Below are 19,519 nucleotides of genomic sequence, written 5' to 3'. Positions count from 1 at the left end.
TGGTGATCATTGACATGATAGCTGTAAGCGCCAGCCAAGTAGTAATCAGATGGTACTTTGTAGTTCATGTCACCATCCCAATCATTGACATAAGACGTCCATTTGCAGTTAGTTCGCGGGAGAGTCCCATCACAACATTTAAAATCGAATCTTCGATCTTTGTAGACATTACTGAACGTATCGGCGCGCATTCCCCCAATGTAACCATTATAAGGACATGTGAAATTCACATTTCCATTGTAGTTATTAAGATACTGATTGTTAGGGAGACTCCAAGCACAGGATGTTGTAATGTATGGGTTATTACGAGAATGATAGCCCCATACTCGATCATCGCGGTCATTTTCATGGACACTTTGAATGTACCATAGGCTTTCCTTCGTCCCTTTAGCTGTTGACATTAAAAAACGAATGAATAGAAAGCATCATTTCCTTATGCTATAAATAACATTGAAAATAATTTAGGGAGAAAATCACGTGAGCAGAGTGTGTTGAGTCCCTTTCTTAATTCAAGGGTTTGATTCGATCTGTGAGCCAGTCATGCACTGAATTAGAACACACCAGAAGGTGCTTCAGGGTTCGATCTTTAAGTCAGCCATTAGTGCCTGGAATTAGATCAGACAAGAGGCTGTTTCGAGCTAATTCCGTCTGTGAGTCAGCCATTTGCTGACTTTGATCAGAAAACTGAGGTTGCATTTTTTCAGGGCTTTTTGTAATTGACGATGTTCTCGGCTATATAAAAAGGTGAAATTTGATTATTCCCATACAATGAGCAACCTTAACACTAATGTTATGAGCAAACAAATGTATTCAGCGAGTAATACTTACAGGTCCATGCGAAGGATTCCAAAAATTTGGTATCCCAGTTGAGATTAGATTGGCAAATGTAGAATTTCCACCTTCTGTCCCTGTATATAAGGAAATAACAATTAGATCAGAAGAAGACAGTGGCGGCAGAACGAAATGAAAAATGGGAGGGAGAGAATGATTGAAAAAGCATATTTACTGCAAAGGATCGGCTTTTCCGACTCTCAATGCTCGACAGCGTAATGTTTGTCTGATGTAGGTTTTGTCACGTATTGTGTACAATGCAAAATTACTTGATGCTGATTGAAGGATGGCTTTCATCCGTAATTTGGGGCCGAATTACTTGAAAATGATTGGTATTTCAGTTGCCTAGCAACTCTCATAAACTACAAAGTTTTCTTTTCCAAAATGGCTTCCCGTTGTGAATTGGCAGACGAAGAAACCAGGAAAACTAAAAAGTGTAAGCGAAAATGAGAACACTAGAAAAAGTACAGTTATCTGGATAAATGCTTTACGTAAATGAGCCTTGGAAACTAAGACAAATCAAGTAGTCCCAAATGTGTACAACTTCGCCAGCTGCCATCATATTAACTATGTTGCCATGTGCTTTTCAGAACATTGCTGGGAATTCAGCACAATCATCTCAGTCTGGACTTAATAAGTGAAAACTTTAAACGGCTTTTTCCTTTAGATTTTTATTTAGACTAAGAACTTTGTTGGTAGGAATCTAGTTTAATGCTTCTTTTTATGGTTTTTGACTTGATTTTTTACGTTTGTCGTCCTTTCGGTTGAATCACCCCTTTTAAAAGATTTATCATTTCATTTTAGCGAAATCCAAGGTAAAAACTGCAAAATAGTTATTGTCTTAAGCTCAGCGATCAAAGTTTGATAGAAGAGAGCACATGTGTAATGCAGTAACACGCATGAACTCTACTGAATAAAATTATTTGAGATATAACTACAAATATTTGATAGTTTCTTCGCGACTCGGGCGATTTCAAAACTTTTAAAACACTCGTATATAAAACCTTGTTTCGAATCATTATTTAGAGCCGTTTACCATCACCAATGGTATGATTAATTTTTTTCTGTTCATTTAGTGTCAACAATCTTTAAATAGATAAAAACAGAGATAGATGAAGATAGTTTTAAGGGTCAAGAAAGAAAAAGAGAAGAAAAATAATAAACGAAAGAAACAAACAAGCAAACAAAAAATTTAAAAAAACACAACAACAACAATAACAAACAAACAAACGAACAAACAATCAAAAACAAACAAACAATAACAAATGAAAAACAAACAACCAACCAACCAAAAAATAAATAAAATAAAATAAACACACAAGCAAACAAACGAACAATGAAAGACAAACGAAAAACAAACCAACCCAAAAAACAAACAAAAACGAGCAAACAAACAAACAAACAAACAAACAAAACAAACAAACAAACAAGCAATCAAACAAACAAAACAAGCAAATGAACAAATAAGCAAAGAAACAAATAAGGAAATAAAAAAGTAATTAAACAAACAAACAAACAAAGACGAATGGATAAAAGATAAAAGGAAAGGGAAAAATACAAAGGAAAAGAAGAATTAAAAAAACGGAAGGAAAGGAAGAATATTACAAGTTGCTTTACGTACTGGTAATCATTGATATGATAGCTGTAAGCGCCAGCTAAGTAGTAACCAGATGGCACTTTGTAGTTCATGTTATCATCCCAGTCATTGACATAAGACGTCCATTTGCAGCTTGTTCGCGGGAGAGTCCCATCACAACATTTAAAATCAAACCTTCGATCTTTGTAGACATTACTGAACGTATCGGCGCGCATTCCCCCAATGTAACCATTTCTAGGACAAGTGAAATTCACATTTCCATTGTAGTTATTAAGATACTGATTGTTAGGGAGGCTCCATGAGCAGGTTGTTGTGATGTATGGGTTATTACGGGAATGATAGCCCCATACTCGATCATTGCGGTCACTTTCATGGACACTTTGAATGTTCCATATGCTTTCCTTCGTCCCTTTAGCTGTTGACATTAAAAAACGAATGAATAGAAAGCATCATTTCCTTATGTATGAATAACATTGAAAAGATTTAGGGAGAAAATCACGTGAGCAGAGTTTGTTGAGTCCCTTTCTTAATTCAAAGGCTTGATTCGATCTGTGAGTCATCCATGCACTGACTTAGATCACACCAAAAGGCGTTTTTGAGGGTTGGATCCGAGGTTAAGCCATGCACTGACTTAGATCACACCAGAAGGTGTTTCAGGGTTCGATCTTTTAAGTCAGCCATTAGTGTCCAAACTTAGATCAGACAAGAGGTTGTTTCGAGCTTCCATTAGTGAGTCAGCCATTTGCTGGCTTTGACCAGAGAAGAGGTTGCAAGTTTCCAGGTTTTTTTGTAATTGATGATGTTCGGGCATATAATAAGGTAGAATTTGATTATTCCCATACAATGAGCAACCTTAACACTAATAATGTAACCAAACAAATGTATTCAGCGAGTAATACTTACAGGTCCATGAGAAGGATTCCAAAAATTTGGTATCCCAGTTGAGATTAGATTGGCAAATGTAGAATTTCCACCTTCTGTCCCTGTATATAAGGAAATAACAATTAGATCAGAAAAAGACAGTGGCGGCGGAACGAAATGAAAAATGGGAGGGAGAGAATGATTGAAAAAGTCGCGATTTCCATGAGAAAAACAACACATTTCTAGATAGCCGAGGTGACGGGCCTAAAACTATGTCTGAAAAAATTAAACATATGGTACGCAGCCAGTCTTGGTGTTTTCAAAGAGGGTCGCCTAGCCGAGTATAATACTAGCTTTAATAGTATTCAGAGAAGCAAAATGTAAAAAGTGAATTTGAACTACCTAAAGGAGTGGGGATGGGAGGTGGAGCTCTATTCTCCCAGATTGATTGATTAGATTACTGGCTACTTTCTCCTATACATACTTGACTTAAGGAGGCTGGAAAGTGTTTTGTGCCTTCACATTATGAACTAAAAAAAATTATTATGGCTATAACATGACACGAGCAAGTAAACCAGGAAAGCCAAAGACCATAAACCAAAGATCACAATGAACATGAAAAAATGACGTCAGACGTAGCTATGACAACATCAGAACCCTTCTTATGCCATCAAAAATGTTCATTTAAAAAATCATAACTCAGGAACTAAAATGGTGAAATTTTTCAAAAACCAGAATATTTAAAGTTTGTATCGCAATCTTCTTTTTGACAAAAAAGAAAAAAGAAAAAAAGAAAAAAAGAAAAAAAAAGAAAAAATTCTGTAAGAGGGAATTCGTTAGAAATCAATAACATTTGTTTGGAATAGTATTCCATATAAGTGACACTAAGTATACATCAATCAGCAAACACGTTCAATTTTCCAATGTGTATATTGACCTTGCTGAATTTAGAATGGCCGTTTACCATCGCCGAGGAAGGTTTTAGTAAGCAACCAAATCGTACGATTAAAAATAGTTTTCTCAATCAGTGTCAACAATCTTTAAATATAAGGTAAGGATACTGAGTTAATAGATTAGGAAGAAGAAGAGAAATATAATAAAGAAGAAAAATAAAAAAAGCCAGGATAAAGAAGAAAAGGAAAGTGAGAAATAAAAGGGGAGAAGAAGTAAAACAAACAACCACAACGACAACAAAGGAAAGGAAGTTGCTTTACGTACTGGTAATCATTGATATGATAACTGTAAGCGCCAGCCAAGTAGTACCCAGATGGCACTTTGTAGTTTATGTTACCATCCCAATCATTGACATAAGACGTCCATTTGCAGCTTGTTCGCGGGAGAGTCCCATCACAACATTTAAAATCAAACCTTCGATCTTTGTATTTGTTACTGAACGTATTGGCGTGCATTCCCACGATGTAACCATTTCTGGGACATATGAAATTCACATTTCCATTATAGTCATTAAGATACTGATTGTTAGGGAGACTCCAGGCACAGGTTGTTGTGATGTATGGGTTATTACGGGAATGATAGCCCCATACTCGATCATCGCGGTCATTTTCATGGACACTTTGAATGTTCCATATGCTTTCCTTCGTCCCTTTAGCTGTTGATATTAAAAAATGAAGTTTAGAAAGGAAATCACGTGAGCAGAGTTTCTTGAGTCTCTTCAGTCCTTAATTCAAGTGTTCGATCTGTGAGTCAGCCATTCCCTGACTTAGATCACACCAGAAGGTGTTTCAGGGTTGGATCTTTAAGCTAGCCAACCGCTGACACACACACACACACACACACACACACACACACACACACACACACACACACACACACACACACACACACACACACACACACACACACACACACACGCACGCACGCACGCACGCACGCACACACGCACACACACACGCACACACACACGCACAATTTATTTGTTAATGCAGGTTAAATTCAAGGCAGCTGAAGCTGATGTGGACCTGCTAAACTACTATTACAACAAAATAAATAACTACTAAGCTAGATTAATAAGAATAATTTAAAAAAGTTAAGTAAGCTAAAAAAATAAATAAATGCATAGGTCAAGGGCAATGAAATCCTAAAAAAGATAAAATAGTATTACATTCTAAAAATATTCATATTCTGGATTCTTATTAGTGATAATAGAAGTCTCTTTGTGGAAATCAATATTGTTCATTAAAGTTATATTTTTCTTAAGAAGTGCTTTAAAATACTTAAATTTTGAGCTTGCTTTACATTATCTGGAATACAATTCCAAGAAAGAGCCCCCCTGTATCTCAGCGAAGTTCTACCAACATCTAGATTAAAGGTGGAGATCAGGAGAGAGGTTAGTTTTTGGGATTTTTAATTGACGATGTTCGGCTATATAAAAAGGTAAAATTTGATTATTCCCATACAATGAGCAACCTTAAGAGTAATGATGTAACCAAACAAATGTATTCAGCAAATAGTACTTACAGGTCCATGAGAAGGATTCCAAAAATTTGGTATCCCAGTTGAGATTAGATTGGCAAATGTAGAATTTCCACCTTCTGTCCCTGTATATAAGGAAATAATCAGACAATAAGAAGGAAGTGGCGTGAAACGAAATGAAAAATGGGAGGGAGATAATGATTGAAAAATTCGCGATTTCTAAAAAACACAACCTATCTTGCGGAATTTTACGGGCCTACAAATGTATGCCAAAATAAATATATCGCTCACACTCAGTCTAGGTGCTCTTAAACCATGCGAAAATGAAAGTTATGGTTGCCTATCGAAGTATCCCCCGCCATAAAAAACTTGGAGAGAGGATGTGGAGCTCTATTCCTCGAGGCCTTCCGCTCTACCGTAAAAGAAAGATAAACTTGAGTTTTTATTTCGGAGAGGGGGGGGAGAGGGGACAAGACTACCTTCCCTTGCGTCCGCCGCCCATGCCAGATTAAATTGAATTCTAAAACTGATTATTGAAATATAACTTAACGATTTAGTGCAAATACAGCAATTTGAAAAAAATTGAAAGAAAAAATAATGAAGTAAATGCATAAACAACAAATAAAGAGATGAAAAGACAAATGAATGAGTAAATAAATCTTTTTTTCCGGTCCAGTATCCCCAAATGTGTGCTTTCTAATTAGCGTTTGGAGTCGGCGGTATGGGATACCGGATTGTTAAACAACAAAAAAATTTATTTACTGTCCAAAAGTCGGTCCGGATATAGGGAAAAATTGTGCCCTCGGTCTTGAAAATGGACTTCGGCCTAACGGCCTTGGTCCGTATATATTTAAGATCTCGTGCACATTTCCTATATTCCAACCTCCTGGCCGTTAAATAACCTCTATAACTGTAACTACTGCTAACGTACTCATAACGGTCAATGTGATAACTGGATGCACCAGCCAAGTAGTAACCAGATGGCACTTTGTAGTTCATGTTACCATCCCAATTATTGACATAAGACGTCCATTTGCAGTTTATCCGAGGGACAGTACCATCACAACACATGAATTTGAATCGTCTGTCTTTGTAGTACCCATCGAATTGTTCGGCGTACATTCCAACAATGTGGCCGTTACTTGGACAGGTATAAGAAAACGGGCCATCGTGGTTGTTAAGGTAACGGGATATCTCGCACGTCGATGTGATTTTGGAATCATATTTACAAAAGAAACCCCACACTCGGTCTTCATAGTAATATTCATGAGCACTTTGGATATTCCATATACTTCGTCCATTGCCACTGCCTAATAAAGTCATAAGATAAGCAAGCCATTAAGAGGGTCTTGCCGATTTAGCAACCACGGTTGCCATATGGAAAATGTTTTAAATATCTAAGAAGTTTTTTCTTGTTTTAAGCTCTTATATAAAATGTATTCCCGAAATGGATCGTGGACGTTAGCACTTCTACATAAAAAAAAGAAAAAAAAGAAAAAAAGAAAAAACCAAGCTTGCATTTGGTCGGTTTGACCTTAAAAAAAGCAAACTAAGTTATAGCTGATATGAATAGGATCAAAGTTAAGGATTGATTTTAGTCTACTTTTAAGTGATTGGGAAAATATTACAATTTAAAGTTAAAGTTTAAAGTGCACCCAATACCACATACGATAAGTAAATAGTTGAATGGCGAAATATTTTTTCATTTGAATTCGAGTTTTGAATCGGTTATTATTTTGAATCCCAACCCTTCGTGTTCTCAGAAGGAATAATAAATTTCAATATTCGAATAATGAAACCATTAATGGAATTTAGGGGGGCAACCTTGAGCCGTTTTGACTGTAATTAGTGAGTAATAGTGACATGACAACAAAAGAACACAATGGAATTAGGGTCATGCAAAAGGAAGACGATAGCAAAAAACCACTTACATTTCCATTTAATTTTACTGTCAAAATTCGTGTCCCAGCCATTGTAATTAGTGTTCTTTGTTCGTCCGTTTTGCCATTCATACTTGTGGTAGCTATATCTAGATCTAGAGCTTGAGCTTCTTCGGCGTGATAACCACCATCCCTGCACGTCGGGAAATAATAAAGTGCACAATAGGAAAAAGAGCAAAACCAAAGATGCTGTCTTCTTGATCGACATGATGAGATACCTGCAACTGAAAAATATGATTCTTTGTAAACAACTAGTAAAGAACACAAATATGGTAGAAACACAAATATATGGACATATTCTTAAAAATACTATATATTCTTAAAAAAAGTATTATATATTCTTAAAAATTACTGGTGATTTACCTGAAATGAAGCTTGAAACAAGAGAAACTGAGGCTCCAGAAGAAATTCGATAAAAATCCGCAGTTAGTGATTGTTATCGAGTTGGAAGTGCAACTGTAAGCCAGTTAAAAGTTGGCTCTGAATTTATACCCGAGCGATCGTTTATTTTTAGTTACAATAGCAGATATAGACACACATCAATTCAGAAGTAAACAGGATGGCAAGGAATGTGTGGGTCATGCGTTGCCCTTCCTGGAGTGAATAGGCAGCCAGAAAGGACGTACAGAAGCCAATACCAACAATTTAGAACAAAACTAACCGGGAAAAAAAAAAAAAAAAAAAAAAAAAAAAAAAAAAAAAAAGTGGTACGAAAAAAGCTGCTAACTTAAGGGAATACATCTACGAATGGAAGCTATTGGGACTTTTTTTTGATAATAGTTTTGGAATACCGATTCGTTTATTTCAAAGTACGTGCCAAGTCGAATAAAATCGAAATAACTTCCTTGTCATGCGACGCACCACCTGATGACCTGAAAAGAATCTGTGACCTGGAAGGTGTGGCAAGATGGGACACAGCTTAGTAATTTGATAAACAGTCTTTCTCTAAGGAGCTGTTTCGCGTGTTCCTCGGCCTTACGAATGTCCTCCATGTGCCGCTCATTAGAATTAGGATGTAGGTAAGTTTTGCAGTAATGAAGTCGAAATCATTAATTTTGTTAAATATATTGGATAAACGTATTACCGGGAGGTCGTGGGTTCAAATAAGAACGTGCCAGCAAACTGCAGGTAAATGGAAAAACATGTTTGAACTATTCTGAACCTTAGTTTCTAAATATACCCCAGATTATCTACTTGCAAAACATCTATATTTATCCGAGAGTGACCAACAACACCTTAAGTTTCGTTCGTACAGATTTCCTATTTTGTCAGCTTTGGCATCTTTTTATATTGTATTACCAACATGACTGATGTTGATAGAAAGGTTTTTGTTTTCAAAACATCCTTCTTATAAGTCGCATACACCATGATTCTTAAACGTTATTATGCTGTGCCTTGGTGCAGTTGGTTTGCCAATATTGAAAATTATGTTTTGATTTGGACCTTGGCCATTTTTCCCGTTGTGCTGTTTGCATAGGGTCAACCTTTTGTTCTGTGGTGGTTTGTTATGAATGACCCATGCATGTAAACTGGCTTTGCAATGAAGTATTTCGTCTGGGCATAGCTGGGGAGCTGGTAAAGACTTAAAATCATGCGCATGTAATGTATATATTGAGGGATATGTTGGACTCAATTCAATATTTTAGAGGATTAGAGAGGCCGTATTAAAAATCTTAAAATCAAGTTATTGTTCTTTTTCATTGCAATTCTTTGAGTGACGGTCGTTGAAATGCTAGTCGCGGGTCGCACTTCAATGTTAATGCTAGTAACGATATCTATACAAGCAATTCCTCACGACGACAAAGACACATCGCAAAATGAGAATACGTGGCCTGTATGAGAATACAACTCATTCTTATTTAACATTTAACCTCGTGTAAGCTCCTGGGTCCAGTCCCGTACTGGACCCCATACTACTAATTATCAGTTGGACGTTTTCAAGATTTTACGAGGTTTTTTGTCTTTCTTTCTTCTCGGCTTACTTAACCTTGACTCTCGAAAGGAATTATGGATCAAGGATTTCTCACAGAATCAAAAAGTGATGCCAATTAAAATATCTGTAATTTAGATCGTCATAGTTTTATTTCTTTTTTTAAAATGTTTTTTCCCCAGTTGGCAGTAGATGAATTAACAAAATCAGCAATAGATGAGCGTGAAAAGGGTTTTAACAAGATGCATACAATATATCACCAATAAAATTCCTTGTCTTCATTACATATTAATTGTGACTTTTCCTTGCAAAAGAAAAGGTTTACATAACGATATAAATTATGGAGTTGTTTAAATAATATTTAGCAGCATTAAGACGAATATACTTTAAAGACATCGTTTAAAAAATACCTAAATTCAATTTAAAATTTATATACATGATGCTTAGCTACGGCGAGACATGTAACCTATGAATAAATGAGGACAAATAGGCCATTTAACTATTGGCCATTGCATTTCATTTCTGGTCCACTAGTAATGAAAAAAGAGGGATACTGCTAGAGTCAGCTAGAGTCATGTCCTATTCAAGTTATGGATCTGATTATTAAACCTATTATGCTACAATCAATGTTCCTTACATGTAAGTGAACCGTGATATCATTTGATATTCTTTTGGGTGCCTCCCCTCCTCCCTTAGTTCAACCCCAGCATTTTTTATTGCGTACTTTTACCAACTCGAGTATGGCCAATGTCTTAGACTTTCAAATTACAAATTACCCAGGTTTTCCAATATCTTTTACCTACCTCAAAAGATTTCCATTATTAATTTTTTTACAAGAGAATATGAAGTATTTCATATATGAAGTGCTTCATATTCTCTTGTTGTTTTTTTTACTATTTCACACTCGGTTTTTTTTCGTTCAAATCCAATCACTATCCCTGAAATTCCTGAGGCACTCAACTTTGGAATACACAAATATAATGCAGATGCTAGATAATATTGTTATACTGAACTCCTTGGGTTGATGAATATAAGAGGATACAGTTAGTAAGCTAGTGCGAGTCTACTAAAGACAACTCCTTCTTCACACATGATTTGAAGCCTTCCCAGCCAGCTTTATCTGTAACTGGAATCTGAAATTTCAGATATCTTATTAGTACCTGTATGCACTGACTATAATGCTTTTGTGAGAGTGGCCAACATGGTACATTTGTATTATGGTATAGCTTGGGTACAAACATTTATTATATGGTGTCGTTTGTACCCAAGCTAGACCAGAATGCATCCTGTTTACAGAACCCAGGCTTATTCTGACAATGATGAAATGTTTCTTATTATTCTTATTCTTATTTATTATTTTATTTTTATTAGTACTTACCCTGAAACCGCGTTTCTGCCTGTCCTTCATTAATTCAATAAACTCGTTATAACTCAACTTCCCATCTCCTACAAGAATTACATAACGAATCTCAAACTGAATAGAGGTTTTGCACCACGCTCATAATACTGCTTGGGATGCCTGTGGTTAGATGGCAGAACAATAAAATCCCTTTGCTCTCGGGAATTGAATTCTTTCTTATGTAAAACCATTGAATTGTTCCTGCCATCTAACAGGGTTGCAAAACCTCTATTGACTGTGAGATAAACGAATAGGCAGGCATATTCTAGTTACTTTATGATTTGGCCTTCTTCAGGGTTTATTAGGAAACGTCATTACTGGGCTTCCTGTGTGATAGGAATATCAAAGGGACTGGAGGGACTGGGATCTAGATAAAAACGGTGGCAATTCACCACTTTCCATACATCGCCAGTTCCCTGGTCAAACACAAAGCACTGAATAGAGGCTACAAGGTATTTTCGAAGGATTTTTCAACTTTGAACCTCGCAGCCTCGGTTGGTGTTTGACCAATGAACGGATGTGCAAAAAATGATAAATGATTCCACAAAAATCCTGGCATTTCTTTTCAAGTTGAGATAATAGCTTGTTAGAGCAGGCTTTATTACCAGGTAATCAGAGCTACGATAAAACCACGTTAACTTACCATCAATATCAAAAAGCTGGAATATGGTATGGACAACATATGGATCTATGGTGTGACCAGTTGAAATACGAACAGCACGCTGGAACTCATCTGTCGAAAGAAATATACATTTACGTACTCGTTTCCACGAGTCTTTTTTGACAAATAAGTTTCTTTGTTTGAGTTGTATCCATGTTCATGTTTCTTCTCATGCACAACCGATAAACAAAGAAATGAAACTCAAGAGAATGACACATGGTCTTGAGAATAAGTTTCTTTGTTTGAGTTGTATCCATGTTCATGTGTCTTCTCATGCACAACCGATAAACAAAGAAATGAAACTCAAGAGAATGACACATGGTCTTGAGAACAAGATTCTTTGTTTGAGTTGTATCCATATTCATGTGTCTTCTCATGTGCAACCGTTAAACAAAGAAATGAAACTCAAGAGAATGACACATGGTCTTGAGAACAAGATTTTTTGTTTGAGTTGTATCCATATTCATGTGTCTTCCGATGCACAACAGTTAAACAAAGAAAAGAATCATGGAATAATAAAGGACAATTTTATGTCTAATCCAGGCATTCCTGGTTGGTTTTCCTCGGGACCTAAGAGAGTTGGGGCCCAACCTCTCCTGTGCCAACCAGGAAGTTGGCTAATTTGTACAAGTTTAAAATAAAAATATAATCATAAGCCAGACTAGTATCTATGATTGGGTTTAAAAACAAAGAAAACCCTTAAAGGCCACGACAAACGATCTTAACATTTGATCAAACATTTAGCCAACCTTTGTTGGGTCAAATATAGGGATCGTTTGTCGTAGCCTTTAGAAAAGTTCCCTTCGTATCAGCCTAAATTGACAAAATTCGTTATGATGGTTTTAGCTACACTTCCCTTGAATAACAATAGGCCTATCCTATCTTAACCTGAGTTTCAGGCCCAAGGGGAGGGAGGAGGGGAGGAGCAGAGAGGGCCTGAATTTCATCTAGGAGCTTAGAGTAAAACGTGCACATCTTTAAAAAATGAATAAGCCAAGCAAAGTGCTAACAACTAGTTGGGATGGTAAATTGAGTTTGGGAAAAGACGAACTGCAATTTTTAAAAGGTTCCTTAGATGATCGAGCTGGAAGGCAATTAAGGCATCAATGAAGGAGTTATGTTGCTTTGCTAAGTCATTTAAATCTTCAAAAAATGTAGAAAATAAAACAATTTTTTAAATTTTTTATCCTTATGTTTAGTATTTTGAGAGAGAATAACACAGCTTGAAGAAAACAAAACACCCAGGGACATGTTTGTCACTATAAACACTGGTTTTTATAAAACATTTAACAGCTTGAGTTTAATGATGAGATTAAGGAAAGCGCAGGTGTTGTGCGCAGCTAATGCGCCGCCTCTCATCCATATGACCTCGGTCGTATGTGATCAGAGTTAAAGTTGGTCGTAGATTCCCTGCTGTGCTTTGAGGATTTTTCTCCAGGTTCTCCGGTCTTTCCCCCCTCCTCAAAAATTAACATCTAAATTCTAATTTGATCTATCGGTCGCCTTATCGAGTGGTTTGTAAGATGTGCCAGGTTTTTGGCCGTCATCTCTGGAATGTTAAATCTCATTAAATTTGTCCTTTTGTACATAAAAACTCACTACAAATAATCATTAAGAATTGTATATTCATTGAGAATAAATTTTTGGATAAATTTTTGGCATGATATTCTCTGGTCATTGTAGAGGAATACAATTTGGGATAACGAGTGCGTTTTAATCCGTACCATCTGCGCAAACAAAGATCTAATAATTAATCTTGTGCTGTGATTTTTTTGTCTCTTTTATCAATTTAAGGAAATCCCTCTAATGAATATGAATATCACGTCTGTTGATTTGGCAAAAGTAAACTATTTTCTAAGTTATTCGCTTAAATAGACTTTAAAATTGTATTTAAAATCATTTCTTTTCGATTCAAAATAATAATGATTCTCATATAAAGACGTATCTTATTTGGATTACGTTTTGCTATGTTTTTGCTAGTGATGGTTGTCGTAGTTACTGACAAATTGACAACGGATGTATAAATTGCTTTATGTAATCTTTCAATCGTTTGCACGGAAATGTGATTTAACGTAGATACTATTTACCGTAAATGTAATTTACGTGAATGCCGACATCGCTGATCTTTTTTCGATATTATCTTCTAAAAAAATATGACACGAGTAATTCTACAGATGTGCGGCAAAAAAAAACAAAAAAAAAAACAAAAAACAAAAACAAACAAAAAACAACAACAAAAAAACAACAACAAAAACAACAAAAAACAACAAAAAAAAACAACAAAAAACAAAACAAAAGCAAAAACAACAAAAAACAAAAAAACAACAAAAACAAAAGAACAAAAAAAAATAAACAAAAACAAAACAAGAAAAAATAATAAATAAATAAATAAAACAATATGATATCAAACAATCGAACAAAACAACAACAATATTTTTTTTAATGTAGTTACTTAATACTCGGCAATAGGCCCTTTGCAGCTAGTGGTCACGTGCTTGGATACCGCTTAGCAACACAAAACTGGAGAGCAAGCCTTCCAGTAAACAAAAGTTGTAATAGGTCAAGCACGCGTGGTTTTATACGATAGTTTCATCGTTCAAAACGCTTAATCCTTTTGCCCTATCTACAAACACAGTAAGATAATCTTAAATTCTCTCCTTTGGACTCGATTTTTGGTTCGAAGTAACGATATTCTTCGCGTTATCGCGAAAAAATTGTCACCGCCGGCCCGCTCGACGGCTGAAAAACATGGCGACTTCGCAAGGTATGTACTTCAAAACTCTCCTTTTTTTTGGTTTCTTTTCAATTATTGGACTTCTAAAATCTCTAAAATAACAGTTTAGATTGTGAATGGTGATCGATTGTAATTGGACGGCATTTTAATGGACGATTTGTTTATTTTTTGTGAGAGTGATTCCACGTCTAAAGTCAAGACTAACCCATGTTTACATATATTCGCTGTAGATGTTAGAACTCCCGACGAGCCATCACATACCAAGAAAAATTCTTCGTACTGATATTTTTATATTTATTTTTGTTTTAGATGAAGTAGAAACTCAAGACATCTCTATCTTTCCTTCCCTCACCTTCGATGATGTAGGGAGCTACGCTATAGAGAAGTCTGGCTGCACAAGCACTTCGAAAGCGTACAAATTTATGGCGGAACCAGGCTATTTACATGACGTTAAAGGTACTTGATAGCCAAAATGTTTTTTCTATTTCATTATGATATGAATGGCAGACAATTCACACTAATTTTTCCAATTTTTTAGTGATATATACCGACCAGTGCGTGAGAGTTAAATGCAAGTGTTACCGCTCAATGAGGAAGTCTGAATCACCGCACATTTTAGAGGTGTCAGTCCAGAACAACAATTTGACATTGCTGTCTGGGCTGTGCTCATGTGTAGCCGGGGCAGGTGGATACTGCCATCATGTGATCGGGCTTCTTTACTATTTAGCCCTTCTTAAGCAACTGGGACATCGGACATTGCCTGATGAGCTAACATGTACCAGCATGAAGCAGCGTTGGAGCATACCTAGAGGATCCAAAATCGCACAAAAAGAAATACAAGACGTGCTAGTGAAAAAACCCCAACTTGGCGCTTCGTACAGTAGATATATCAAGAGTAATTTGTATTCCCCATCTACCCAGTATCCTACCCTCACAAAAGAGCACTTTAATGGCTTCCAACCACCTTATCCTCTCTTTACAACCATTCTGCCCAATCAAGATCAACTTGGCAATATCCCATTTGTACAGAGCAAGTTTGGAAATGTCCCAAAAGGCTGTGTCCTGTCATATCAACAAAAGATGTCAACTGACTACATCATAAATGATTTTACTTGCACTTCTTTCCCAGAGCTTCCCCTCTCAAGTGCAGAGGACAGATTTAATAACAATGTGTCAATCTGTCTTGACAGTCGTCAACAATCTATATTTGGAACATTGTCTGTGACAACAGAGTCATCACTGAGAGTGCAGCAGCAAACAGTCACTCAAAGTCAGAGTGATGTATGGCACCTGCTCAGAAAAAAAAGGGTAACAGCAAGCAAATTTGGCATTGTCGCTCGCCGGGTGTCACATTTTGACACCCTTGTCAATCAGCTAAACCCCACCAGATTTGTACAAACTGCAGCAATGAGAAGAGGCATTGAACTTGAACCACATGCTGCCATGGTCTATGCTAGCAATGCAAAGGGTGGAAGAGTAAACCTCTTCCCATCTGGGCTGATTGTCCACCCAAAGTGCCCATGGCTAGGTTGTAGCCCAGACAGGAAAGTTTATGACCTTGATGCCGTAAATAATGGTCAGAATCCCTTTGGCTTGTTAGAAATAAAGGTCGTTAAAGAGGGGGAAACATCATTTGACAATGTGAGGTATCTCACCAAGGACCAGAACACTAACCAGTACAAACTGAAAACAACAGACATTTATTATTACCAGATCCAGTGCCAGCTTGGACTCACAGGATTAGAATGGTGTGATTTTTTCAGTTACATTGACGAAAATTTGTTTGTTTGCTCTAGAATTAATTTTGATTCAGTGTTTTTCCAGCAAGCAAAGGACAAAGTTGATAGTTTTTTCTTCAATTACTATTTACATTAATACACTAAGATTTTTGTTGTTGTTCTCAAACCATGGCCAGATTTCTTATGATAACAAATATTATATTATTTTTATTAATGACAAATCAATTCATAATCTTAATTTATTTTTTATTATATTTATATCATATTAGTATTATATTTATTTGTGCTATTTAGATTTTGTGTTTGTTCATTAGTTTTTTTTTTTTGAGTTTTCATTTACAAACAAATTGAAATAGTTACAAAAAGCAATCCAAGACACATGATAAACCAACCTGCATTAAAGATTATCTAATGGGTTATGTAAGCCACATTAATCATACATTCACCAACTTTTTACAGACACTATGCCTCATTATTACCATTGGATAAAATAAGTGGGCCTTGAAAATTTGTAAGGAGGCAGGCTACAGTATATAACTGATTGACTGAACCTAAAGTGGACAATGGCACATCTGAATCAAAAAAGTGGTACTCTTTGACTCTTCTTATTGCCCTCTCGACATGAATTCTAAGACTTGCTAGTGTCTTTGTTTTTTGAACATCTGCGGCAGAGAATTGTTCCTGACTTTCAAGAAACGGAGGAATATTTAACTCTATCCGCTTCTCCCTAAGTAAATCTTCAATGTCAAACCCTTTGTCTGCCATGACTGAATCACCAGGTTCTAACAAATCTAGAATGCCGCTGCACCTTGTGATTTCCTTATCACTAATCCCCCCTGTGTAAAGGCTAGAAACGAAGCTAATAGCTCCATTAGGGGTAATGCCTATCAAACCCTTGAGTGTAGTATTACTCTTATAACTAGAATAAAGCTGCGACTGAAGTAGTAGGGAGGTAGGTGTTTGAACAAAAATCTCTGTACAATCTAAAATGACACGTGTGCTTGCATAAAGCTTTTTAAAACCTTCTGGCATAAACCTATCAACATCTTGCCTTGAAGGCCAGATCACTTGACTACCAAGAAGAAAATACAAAAAATTAGTCCATGTGATCAATTTCCTGCAAACTGACGATTTATGTATTCGGAACCTATGAGCTAAATCCTGTCCGAATAGACCTAGTTTGAGGCGTACACAAAACATAAACAATTCATCCACAAGAAGCATATTTCTTGAGTCTGGTCTACTTTCTCTTTCTCCAGAGGCATAACAATATGTCATTTGTGCAGCACATGGCTGCAAAAACTTAAAAAAGAACTGAATATGTAAATAGGATGGGAAACCTGTATAAAATCTTATGATCTCATTGTCTGTGCCAAATCTCTCAAGCCCAAATTTATTAAGTGCTAATTGTTCTGCAGCTTGCTTCTTAATGTCCTCAATTTCTTTTGCAGCTTCAACTTTAACCCTTTTTATTTCAGTGAGGGCAGCTGCAGTTTCATTTCTACTTTGTTCAAGTTGCTTTTGTGCATCTTGGAACTGTGCTCTGAGTGACTGGACTTGTGCTTGTAGGTCATCCATGCTGAAGGTTGTAGAAGTGCTGGGACTATTATCTTCATTGTCATCACTTTCATCTGTCTGAGTGTCTCTGTAAAAAGGTTTTGAAATTATGATGACACTCAGTTCACACTCAGTTCACACTAAATAAAAAATTATAAAAGACTAAATTATTAAAATTATAAAATTATTTTGGTTTAAACCAAAATAAACATCAAGTACAATTCCATCAGTCAAGTCTAAATGAAATGTATTGAAGTAGAAATATGTGATATTCATTACCTATCTACTTGTCGAATTATCTTTCTTCTTGCTTTGGATTTGGTTGACCAGTCAAAGATTGATGGTACAGCTTCTCTTTTTAGCAACTGACGTCCAGAATCAGTGGGAGGATTGTAATCTTCCTCAGTGAAGTGTTTTGAGCACACTCTGGTACTTTTGTTAACCTATTATAAATCAAATGTCCTTTTAATAACAATGTAACTGTATTCAACTATTTTTATCTTCATTACAGTTTTTTAAAGATCCACAGGCAATTCGTATTGTGCATTGATATTGTTAGATTCCTATATACCTTGAAGTGTGGGCCCACATCTCTTCGTATCTTCACCAGCCATTCCTTTTTCAATTGCTCATCCCTTGCACGGCCTGGTAAGCGGTGAAACTTTAAATCAGGATGATATCGAGAATCTCCGTTACACAAGGGAACACAACAATGGTACGAAGAATTTTTCTTGGTATGTGATGGCTCGTCGGGAGTTCTAACATCTACAGCGAATATATGTAAACATGGGTTAGTCTTGACTTTAGACGTGGAATCACTCTCACAAAAAATAAACAAATCGTCCATTAAAATGCCGTCCAATTACAATCGATCACCATTCACAATCTAAACTGTTATTTTAGAGATTTTAGAAGTCCAATAATTGAAAAGAAACCAAAAAAAAGGAGAGTTTTGAAGTACATACCTTGCGAAGTCGCCATGTTTTTCAGCCGTCGAGCGGGCCGGCGGTGACAATTTTTTCGCGATAACGCGAAGAATATCGTTACTTCGAACCAAAAATCGAGTCCAAAGGAGAGAATTTAAGATTATCTTACTGTGTTTGTAGATAGGGCAAAAGGATTAAGCGTTTTGAACGATGAAACTATCGTATAAAACCACGCGTGCTTGACCTATTACAACTTTTGTTTACTGGAAGGCTTGCTCTCCAGTTTTGTGTTGCTAAGCGGTATCCAAGCACGTGACCACTAGCTGCAAAGGGCCTATTTTTGAGATGTGGGACTTTTTAAGGCAATTCAATACGTACGCCACGAACTAATTCATTAATACAACCAAAAAAATACACTTTGTTACAGCCATTCTCAATAACACGTGCCGCTCTAGCGATTGTTTCTGTCGCGACGAAGAAGCTTTTGGTGGACGTCAATCAAGGCGTTTCCATGACATTCTATAAGCACGTGACCTCATAGCTTTGTGTTTTCTGACAATGTCATGGAAACGCCTTGATTGACGTCCACCAAAATCATGTTCGTCGCGACAGAAGCAATCGCTAGAGGGCGCGTGTGATTGAGAATGGCTGTAAGACAGGTGTGCCGAATATTAACTAGCATGCAATCAAGTGTGCAAGATCATTAAGAATCCGATCGAACTATAAACCAGCGCACTAAGCCAGCCTTGCTTCTAACAAAAAACAGGATTTAAAGCCATTCAGGTGTGATTTTTATATATCTTTTTCACGGACAGAAATGTTTAATTACTTCTTAAAATTAGTCTTTTTAACGACGATTTTAATTGTTTAATTGTTCTAATTTAAAAATCCCAGGTGGCTTAAATGGCTAT

General features: G+C 36.3%; 3 protein-coding genes across 5 annotated transcripts in view; 1 reads left to right on the top strand and 2 right to left on the bottom strand.

Annotated features, from left to right (window-relative positions):
* Window positions 1-10,514: 10,514 nt before the first annotated feature.
* LOC148905884 (calcium uptake protein 3, mitochondrial-like) overlaps window positions 10,515-19,519 on the bottom strand; it is a 31,046-nt gene continuing 22,041 nt past the window's right edge. The window contains exons 11-13 of the mRNA XM_089039341.1: window positions 11,635-11,724; window positions 10,971-11,038; window positions 10,515-10,725 (exon numbers count right to left, since the gene is read on the bottom strand). Coding sequence (XP_088895467.1) covers window positions 10,645-10,725; window positions 10,971-11,038; window positions 11,635-11,724 — 239 coding nt within the window. The 3' untranslated portion in view covers window positions 10,515-10,644. The remainder of the gene's footprint in view (window positions 10,726-10,970; window positions 11,039-11,634; window positions 11,725-19,519) is intronic.
* Window positions 14,123-16,261, top strand: LOC148905886 (uncharacterized). Of its 2 annotated transcripts, XM_089039338.1 has the most exons (3): window positions 14,163-14,416; window positions 14,696-14,842; window positions 14,925-16,261. In XM_089039338.1, the coding sequence occupies exons 1-3, from the start codon at window positions 14,401-14,403 to the stop codon at window positions 16,259-16,261; spliced, it is 1,500 nt and encodes a 499-aa protein (XP_088895464.1). In that variant the 5' UTR covers window positions 14,163-14,400. The 2 variants fall into 2 exon arrangements, 1 of the variants encoding a protein (XP_088895464.1); XR_016121586.1 differs by lacking the exons at window positions 14,696-14,842; window positions 14,925-16,261 and adding an exon at window positions 14,617-14,666 and having other exon boundaries at window positions 14,123-14,416.
* On the bottom strand, window positions 16,071-18,928 carry LOC148905885 (uncharacterized). 2 transcript variants are annotated; one of them, XM_089039336.1, is made up of 4 exons: window positions 18,648-18,928; window positions 18,254-18,447; window positions 17,962-18,125; window positions 16,071-17,770 (listed from the first exon to the last, which is right to left on the bottom strand). In XM_089039336.1, exons 1-4 carry the CDS (start codon window positions 18,661-18,663, stop codon window positions 16,588-16,590), a joined length of 1,557 nt encoding a protein of 518 aa, XP_088895462.1. In that variant the 5' UTR covers window positions 18,664-18,928; the 3' UTR covers window positions 16,071-16,587. The 2 variants fall into 2 exon arrangements, with proteins under 2 accessions (XP_088895462.1, XP_088895461.1); XM_089039335.1 differs by having other exon boundaries at window positions 18,254-18,928.

Source organism: Actinia tenebrosa, unplaced genomic scaffold, assembly GCF_029948245.1.
Source record: "Actinia tenebrosa isolate PJP-AT-01 unplaced genomic scaffold, QUT_ActTen_1.0 PGA_scaffold6__47_contigs__length_16458017, whole genome shotgun sequence".
Taxonomy (NCBI): domain Eukaryota; kingdom Metazoa; phylum Cnidaria; class Anthozoa; order Actiniaria; family Actiniidae; genus Actinia; species Actinia tenebrosa.
Note: the sequence above shows the minus strand (reverse complement) of the source record. Positions and strands in the feature narration are given on the sequence as shown.

Excerpts from the sequence above, each read along its gene's own strand:
- LOC148905885 (XM_089039335.1), bottom strand. The coding sequence starts at position 18,529 with ATGGACGATTTGTTTATTTTTTGTGAGAGTGATTCCACGTCTAAAGTC. Across the intron at positions 18,126-18,253 it reads ATGTGGGCCCACACTTCAAG|GTTAACAAAAGTACCAGAGT; the intron begins GTATATAGGAAT and ends GATTTATAATAG. Across the intron at positions 17,771-17,961 it reads ATAATTCGACAAGTAGATAG|AGACACTCAGACAGATGAAA; the intron begins GTAATGAATATC and ends ACCTTTTTACAG.
- LOC148905886 (XM_089039338.1), top strand. Across the intron at positions 14,843-14,924 it reads CTATTTACATGACGTTAAAG|TGATATATACCGACCAGTGC; the intron begins GTACTTGATAGC and ends CCAATTTTTTAG.